The sequence below is a fragment of the Alligator sinensis genome, unplaced genomic scaffold (genome assembly GCF_000455745.1).
Source record: "Alligator sinensis unplaced genomic scaffold, ASM45574v1 scaffold87_1, whole genome shotgun sequence".
Lineage (NCBI taxonomy): Eukaryota > Metazoa > Chordata > Crocodylia > Alligatoridae > Alligator > Alligator sinensis.
Window position 1 is genome coordinate 1706537 of NW_005841929.1, and position 9308 is coordinate 1715844.

General features: G+C 44.1%; 1 protein-coding gene across 1 annotated transcript in view; it reads right to left on the bottom strand.

The window, feature by feature from the left end:
- CACNA1C (calcium voltage-gated channel subunit alpha1 C) overlaps positions 1–9308 on the bottom strand; it is a 742093-nt gene that overhangs the window by 220416 nt on the left and 512369 nt on the right. Inside the window, 1 exon segment of the mRNA XM_025198804.1 lies at positions 3668–3864. Within this exon segment, the coding sequence (XP_025054589.1) occupies positions 3668–3864 (197 nt within the window).

A 9308-nucleotide genomic window follows, 5' to 3' on the forward strand; every position in this document is an offset into this window, starting at 1 on the left:
GCAGGAATGTGTGGTCTGTGATACCCCAAAGCTATTTCAGGTGTTGCAAAATGCACGTGGTGCATGTTAATCTGTTCACCATGCTGCATATTTGCAGCAGAGGAGCAAAATTAGATGCTGGAAAATACCGATATCTAAAAGAAATGCCCAAAAATAAAAGCAGTGTGGTGCATGTGGCAGCAGATGTGCCATCTGAAATCGGAGCCTGGCTAGCCAGAGCTGCTGGCCAGGCTCTGTGGACCCAGTTTGCCATTGCTGCAGCCCCAGGAGGCCCCCTGAGCCCCAGGTAAGGCTGCTGGGGCCTTTCCAGGTGCTGGCCCCAGCCTTCCCTACCTACCTGGGGCAACTTGCTGTGTGCCACAACGTGCATGCAGGTGTGTGCCTGGGGACAGGTAGCAGTGGCACAAATTTATGCTGCTGCTATTTTTCCTCAGGGAAATGCATGTGTGTACTCATGGGGGATGAGCCCAGAGGGGGCAAAAGAGTTATGGATGTGAGGACACAGTTATCACTGCTGGGGCTACCTTAACTTTAATGTATGTCATTTCAATTGCTTGATCTTTTATAGTGCAACTTGAACTTTATATTTTGTGGCTTTCAGAAATTAGTGATTTGTTTTGGTTTTTAAAAATCAACTATAAAGGTTTTTTTTATTTTCCTTCTAGTTATTATTGATACTGTATTTGCAGTCTTACCTCCAGTTTAAGTTTTTTTTTTTTTTGCATGGGAATAACTTGGAACTGCGAAAAAGGATAACACATTATTCTTTTTCCCTTCCAAAGCAGTGATCTAATAAAGCCATAGTCTAGAAGTCTAACAACTTCAGAGATGTCCCTAAAAACTAATAACTAGAAAACTGTTATCATCTGAAGCCTCAATACACCATACTATATAAAGGAAAAAATAATGTAAGAAAATAGAAAAAAAAAGTGTAGCTGAAAAACCCCCAAACTCAAGAGCTAAAATTTAGGGTACTGGAGGGCATGTATGAGAAATGAGGCAATCTGTAGCAACCATTACTGAAAAGCATTTATCAGAAGAAATGTTTTTGGCTTCTAATAGTAGATGAATAAGAACTGATAAGCGGATCCTGAATGACTCACATCCAGTCATGCAAATGATACAAGGACCCAAGAGTGCAGAGATTGGAGAGGAGGAGGATCTTTTGTAAAACCTATCTTCAGAGAAGATAATGCTAACTCAGAGATTCATTTCATATAAGTAAATAGTGTACAGTGCCAAAAGTACTTTAATATGTATTATTGATTTTCTTGTTCACTTTGCTTTGTGTGCTCTCAATTGCATTGCCCGTGAGAGATACAGCTTTTAGATCCTACAGAGATAGATGCCACCGAAATATGGTACAGACAGACAAATACATTCTTTGTAGTCAAATGCTGAGAAATTGTGCCTGCTTTCTTTTCTCATTTAAGTTTTCCTTTTCTTCATAGTTTGTGTTAATATTCTCATTCAAGTAAATCTAACTTCTGTTTTGGAGAGATTCTCTTCAAATATTATTTTAATCTTTGCTCCTTATCTCAATCACCAGGTATGAGCTGACACTACCAGAATAATCTAATTTTAATCCACATGTAGGGGATATGCTGAGTAGGGGTGTGTTAAGCAGGCAGTATTCTATTCAGATTCAGATTTGGCCCAGTTTGGGGGACAGTGATTCAATTCGCTGATTCAGGTCACTGTCCTGATTTGATTCGGACAAATCTGAAACTGAAGATTCGATTCTGATTCGGAGAATCAGCAATTTGGCCATAGACAAAGCTGTATGTTTTTCCTATGTACCTTGAGGTACCAGGCGCGGCTCATGAGTGCTGAGATGGTGGGGCAGATGGAGCATTCCATGGGAGTGCGGGGGATCCCCTGTGCACTCAGTGGCGGACCTGGAAGTGGACTGGAAGTACTTCCGTTCCACTTCTGGGTCTGCCACTAAGCACATGGAGGACACCCCCCCCCCCCTGACCCAGGAGTCACCAGTTGCTGAGCCGGAGGTGGGGGGGAGAAGGGAGGGCATGCACTCTGCGGCAAACCAGGAAGTGGACTGGAAGTATTTCTGGTCCACTTCTGGGCTTGCCGCTGAGTGCATGGGGGACTCCCCCATGCTCCCTATGCATGCTCCATTTGCCCCACCATCTCAGCGTTCATGAGCCATGCCTGGTACCTCAAGGTACATAGAAAAAACATATAAACCGATGTCTATGGCTGAATCAGCAAATCTTTCCAAATCTCTCTGAATCCATTTGGAGGCTTCTGATTTAATTTGGAGAGGTGAACAGGTCTCCTGATTCAATTTGGATTCGGAGATTTGGCCACCAAATGGGGCTGAATTTCCTCCAAATTTAATCAGCAACTGAAGCTTTGCACAGCCCTAATGCTGAGATACTCTAAATAAAGATGGCCAACCTGTGACAAGCATGCCACAAGTGGCATGGGCAGCATGTGTGTGGCACATGGCAGATCACAGTAGGAGCAGGCAGCACAGCAGCAAATAGGGAAGAAAGCAGACAGCAGAACAGTCAGCAGAAGGGGATCATGGTGGCACACCTGACAAAAAGGTTGGCCCTCACTACTCTAAATTTTGAAAGAGAAATGCCTTAAAGCCAGTGGCAGGTAGAATGTAGCTTCAGATTCATGTTCACAAGACAAGGCGATAGTGATTAGCAACACAAGCTTCCTGCAGTTGAGACCCTTTCCCTATTTCCCTTAGAATCTGTGTGAGTTAATTCTACAATGCACTGAGGCTCAAGTCACATCTACAGTGGAATCTTGCCATATTGGGAGAACCAGATATAACACAATAGCCCAAATCACAGTTAAAATCTAGATTAATCCCACAGATTAGATAGGACCACTTTTTTAAAGGAAGTTCCTGACATATTCTATAACCCTGCCAAAGTCCAAGGCATAGTTCAGAAGTTCAGTCTGGTATAAAATAAAAAAAAAGTCTTATTTTAACTCTGATGAGACTACCTAAGTGTTACTGGGTCTCTTACATCAATAGCGGTTACAATACTCAAGAACTGAAGCAAGCTGCACAAAAACCTCCAAGGGAAGGGCGAGAATTAATTTTAAAGTCAGCATTAAGAACAGAGTTAGAGCCATAATTAAGATAAACATAAGGGACATGATCTAGGCCAATGTCAGAACTAAGATTAGGATAAGAATTAGTGTCAGATTGAGGGTCATAATCAGAATTAGAACTGAAGCCTAGAGGGATTTTTTGATCTTCTTTATGAAAGCTGTGGTCAGTCAGTCTAGTGCCTTGGTTAACAATAATACCATCATTGCATACAGTTATCTTTGTTGGTTAGAAAATAACATTACATTAGTAATCAGGATTTGTGAGAGACATTTCACATGCTGGAAGGGCTATCCAATAGCATTCTGGTCAACAAAGGTATATTACATATCTGTAAACCAATATTCCATCTGCCATCTTTAAATATTTAAATATTTTGATATTAATAGAAAAGCAACATTTACATTTTCTTTAATACTGTCAGGTAAAAGATCCCATTGCACCCTTGCTGCATGGAATTAATCATAGTGAGTTAGCAAAAAAACCCCCAAAACATCAAGGCAGAGACCCATGTTCTCAGGGTGACCACACAGCATTAGTGGTCCCTGGAATGGGTCATTTTCGGATACGTACCCAGTACAGTACATCTGTCCAGCCTTCCATAGTGATGCACTGAAACACAGTTAACATGGCAAAAGCAAAATTGTCAAAGTTTGTAATGCCATGCTTAGGGCCTTCCCAGCCAGCTCTGCACTCTGTGCCATTCTGACACTGCCGTCCATGTGCTGACTGAGGAGCACAAGGAGAAGGATCCTCTTCTGCAGGTGTATCTTAAATGACAGGAAGACAAAAACAGAGAAAGACAGAATTAAATACTGCCTGGTTCACTAGGAAAACAAATGAAGGGCATGTGCTTTTGAGACAAGACTTTTGCAATGCACCTGACAAACTATTTGAGGACAACACCAAAAACTATTGGTTGAAATGAGCAACATGTGATTTTTGGTTTGTTTTAAAGTAGTGGTTTTCAACCTTTTTTTATTTGTAGACTCCTAAAAAATTTTGAATGGAGGTGGAGACCCCTTTGAATTGTAAGTGTGGTATTCACATACTTTAGATTGGTCATGGTTATCTTTTGTAGACCCCTTAGCATAGTCTCCAGGGATCCACAGACCACAGGTTGAAAACCACGGTTTTAGAGGATGGCCAAATCAAAACTGTGGTAGGCCCTGTGTAATGTGCATCCACAAGGAATAGTGCTCTTAAACACCACAGAGGGTACCAACATACTTATACTGGATCTCTCTGCAGTGCATTTTGCAAGCATCATTTCCCATACTCCAATTCACCAGCATTCTGGATTAACTTTGAAAGGCCACTTATGCCCCCTATAGCAGCTCTAAGTGAAGTTTTCTTCCTGTGGAGAGCCTAACCTCTGCAGGAGCCTTGTTTCAGCCCTGTGGAGCTATTAAGGTAGGCTGGACTAACGTTGAACTCCTGTGTGATCCTCTACAACTCTCCCTTTCTGAGCTTAGATGCTTCACAGGATCTTATCTTCAATTCTGTAGTGCTTGGAAGTGCTGCAAGACTATATTCTGTAGGGGTGTGCGAAGTGGGCCCTATTTGATTCGGATTGAGATTCAGCCCAAATCAGGGCCAGTGATTCAATTAGTTGATTTGGATCACTGTCCCTGATTCGATTCAGCCAAATCCAAATCTGAAGATTTGATGCTGATTCGAACATAGACACAGCTTTAAATGGTTTTTCTACATACCTCAAGGTACCAGTACGGCTTGTGAATGCTGCGATGCTGGGGTCCATGGAGCATCCCACAGGAGGGTGGGGGCCCTCCATGTGCTCAGCGGCAAACCCAGAAGTTGACTGGAAGTACTTCTGGTCCATTTCCGGGTCCACTGGGGAGAGTGCTGCCCCCCCCACCCCCCCGGCTCAGTGATTGGCCACAGGGGGACCCCAGGTGCCCCCCCCCCGACCCAGGAGGCACCAGTTGCCGAGCTGGGGGAACGTGGGGCGCCCCCTAGCTCACCTCCCAGTATACCTGGAAGTGGACCGGAAGTGTTCCTGGTCCACTTCCGGGTCTGCTGCCGAGCACGCTGGGGAGCCCCCTGCGCTTCTGTGGGACGCTCTGTCCACCGCAGCATTGCAGCATTCACAAGCTGCCTGCTACCTAGAGATATGTAGAAAAAACATTTAAAGCTGTCTCTATGTCCAAATTGCCGAATATTTCTGAATCTCTCTGAATCAATTTGTTGGGCTCTGATTCAATTCGGAGAGATTAAAAGGTCCTCTGATTTGATTCAGATTTGGAGATTTGGCCACCGAATCAGGCCAAATCTCTGCCGAATCGAATCAGGGACTGAAGCTTCACACAGCCCTAATATTCTGATTACTCTTCTCTCTAGGTCATACAGGTTTGAGGTATCAAGACCTTTGTAAAAGCAGGGATTTCTACAACAGGTCTATTTTTAACTTTTTTGTGCATCAAAAAGTCCAGAAGACACATTTTTAATACATGTAAATGAACACAAATATTAAGATTAGATACTGCACACATTTTTGCTAATATGTAATGAGCACAGTTGGTCAAAAGGGGTACTCTCAGGTTGTCCTTATTCAGACAAAGCTGCCATTGACAGTGATAGGGGGGTTTTCCTGTATGAAGACTGAAGAATCAGGCCCTTCATTTATAACAGATATGTGGGGCTTCATTTTGCTTGCTTATTTTTACTATATATTTCATGCAATGGATTTTCAAAAAGTTTGATCACATTTATACCAAAGTACACCAGAATACCAAGACTAGAATCAGGTATTGTAATCTATAGTAATTAAACAAAAACATGTATATTTTTGAATGACTGTAAAACTACTTGGCATGTCATTACAGTACTAGTATAATTTCCAGCAATTGAAATTTGCTATTTTTATAGAAAGACAGAAACTAAAGACCTCTTTTGGCACTTTCCTTCTGTGTATGTTGCTGGCATATGATCAGGACTAGGTCAGAGTCATCAGTACCCAGCACCTCACAGAGAATCATTGCTGCTCAGGTCAGACAAAGCAGATGGTTTGACAAATGAGCAACAAACCATAGAACTAATTTGGAAGTCATGTCCTGATGGAGTTAGTGGGAAAGATTCCTTTGATTAACTCCTTTTTATTTTCATAGTACCTGCACTTCTAACCACAGTCATATCCTGAGATATAAAAATGAAGTCCTTATGGTAATGCTCCTTGATTAGAAATTTCTCTGCTGTAGCAGGAGATTAAAATTAAAATATATTTAGGGACTGGACAAGTAATAGGATACAGGAGTCATTCATTTCTCTGGTGCTGAGTAAAATCCAACTCAGTTTACTAGTGACAAAGTTATTGCAATATTATTGCTGCTTTAATCTATGTAAAATGAACTGGAGGCCTTGGTCCATGTCAAGCAACCCCATAAAACAACAATGGTATATTTGCCAAGAATTGCCAACTTTACTGGTAATCTCAAGAGAAAGGCCAATGACTGAATTCATATGAAGAGTGAAATATACTCTCATCCTTAGATGATATGTCTCCACATCACTTAGATTCCTCTCTGTGAGGCAGAGCTGACACAGTTTCTCCTAAGACTTCTACCTGTTTTGTAAAGAATTGAAGGACTTCTATCCCCAGTGCTAGCTCTTAGGCCCCTTTCACTTACAGTAAATTCACTAACTTTTCAATACCGTGAAAGTTACAATAAATGGAGAAAGCCACACTTAGGAAATAACTGTACATAAGTTGTCATCCCTTCTCTTCCATTCAAGTGTCTCTGTAAGGGGGAACCTATAATCTTGCTGTCTGGTCACCATCCTGAAACCTGGCTCTCTTGAGGCAGTCAGCTTGCCTTTGTTCCCTGCAAGCATAAGGACTCCAGAAATTGCCACTAGTGCTGTGCTCTTGTCAACACACCCTGACATGACCAAGCCACTGTGAAGCCTATAAGTATGCCCTATGAAGTGCAGCATCTGCAGACGGAATCTGTGAATGGTGCTCCTTGGTTCACTGTCCAATAGGTCAATCTCCACATGGATAGTTTTTTCCTTTCCCTGGGAAGATGAAGACTTAGAGAGTGGTGGGTGAATCATGTGGGGAAACAGAATGAAGAGGGAATGTAAAAGGGAATGCAAAATGAAAATGCAAAAAAGATGCCTCTAGGCAATGAATTCTCTTTCTTCCCTCTGGTCTCCTTTGGCTATCTCTATATTATTTATATTATGTATGTAGGGAGCCCTCTGCTTAACTGTTTGCTCATCTGTGACAGTCTCTAACCCTGATATATTTTTGATACAGCAGCCTGAAATATGTCCAGACTTCTTTCAACATAAACAAACACGTGGTCCTCTCCTCAGGAGCAGAGTATGAAATGCATTTTTGAACAGGTCTCCTGATTCAATTGAATAGGTCTCCTGTTGAATAAGAGCCTTGAACTTCCCTGAGGAGGGCACAGGTTGCAGTCTTCATTGGTTTGGCCTGCATTGCTAGCCTTTAGCTAGCCTCATATAGCCAAGATTTTGTCCTCAGCGTAGACAAGAATGCTTATGTTTCAGAATGAATTATCTGCAGATGGTTAACTCGAGGATCCTTCTAAACCAGGAAAATCCCATTAAAACAACACAGAGCTCAACGTACAGGGGTACTTTGGCTGCTATTTAGCCCTGAAGTGATTGGTGCTATATAAATATCTAAATTAGACAAAGCATTCTTGTAACAGGGAGTCAGAGGTTCCTGTTACTTTAAGCAGAGAAGCACCAGTAGGGAGTTTCCCCAGGTCGGGGAAACACTGTACTTGAGGAGCTGGCTGCAGAGGAATAGGCAGCCAGGGGAAAAGCCAGAGGCTCTGCAATAGGACAGTAGGGTAGATCCCTGCTTCAAGCAGCCAGGGCACTGCTAAAGCAGTCAGAGTAGCAGATGTAAGCTAATGAGGAGCTAGCCATCAGGTTCTAATTGTAAACCCGTTGTGGGTGGCTGGGGAAGCCACCTGACTGGAAGGGGTAGGGCTTGGGAGACATATAAACCCAGGGCCTGAGCCAGGGCAGGCAGTTTGGCTCTGCAGACAATGGGAAGAATAGCTCTGCTGTGAGATGGCTGTAGCTGGGTAACTGACTAAGATCCTGCCATACCTGGGAACTGCAAGGAAGGAGTTGAGGGCTTGTAGGGAACTAGGACCCAGGATGAGTAGGTTTTGTTATACAGCCAGTGGGCTACGAGTTTTAGTTATAGCCAGTCTGCTTATGTTTTCATTTGAGCCTTACTGGTGGACTGGGTTGTGACTTTCAGGGAGGAGGAGGTTGCCATAGTGCCAGAGGGCAGGAGAGGGTTTCAGCCCACCCTGGAGAGAGGCAGGGTACCTGAGAGTGTTTTGTACCCTGTCAGGGTTGGGCTCAGAGGCAAAAGCAGACTGAGGCTGAGAGGACCAAAGCCTAGGTGGGAGAGACAGGAGAGGCAGCCTGAGGCCAAGAAGGTCAGGGGCCCACAGCTCAACAGGGGTGGAGACCAGGGCTGGGGCCCATAGCCTGAGAGGGGTGGAGACCATGACTGGCACTGTGGGCCTGGGCTAAAGGGCCCAGCTAGAGGAAAGGGGAGGAGGCTGAGAAGGCTGAGGCCTCAACTGGACACAGGAGTAGGGGTGGATGTCGTATACTTAGACTTCAGGAAGGCCTTCAATACGGTATCCCACCCCATACTGGTGAACAAGTTAAGAGGCTGTGACTTGGATGACTACACAGTCCGGTGGGTGGTGAACTGGCTAGAGGGTTGCACCCAGAGAGTCCTGGTGGATGGGTTGGTTTCGACCTGGAAGGGTGTGGGCAGTGGGGTCCCTCAGGGCTCGGTCCTGGGACCAATACTTTTTAATGTCTTCATCAGCGACTTGGATGAGGGAGTGAAGTGTACTCTGTCCAAGTTTGCGGATGACACAAAACTGTGGGGAGAAGTGGACACGCTGGAGGGCAGGGAACAGCTGCAAGCAGACCTGGATAGGTTGGACAAGTGGGCAGAAAACAACAGAATGCAATTCAACAAGGAGAAATGCAAAGTGCTGCACCTAGGGAGGAAAAATGTCCGGCACACCTACAGCCTAGGGAATGACCTGCTGGGTGGCACGGAAGTGGAAAGGGATCTTGGAGTCCTAGCGGACTCCAAGATGAACATGAGTCGGCAGTGTGACGAAGCCATCAAAAAAGCCAATGGCACTTTATCGTGCATCAACAGATGCATGACGAATAG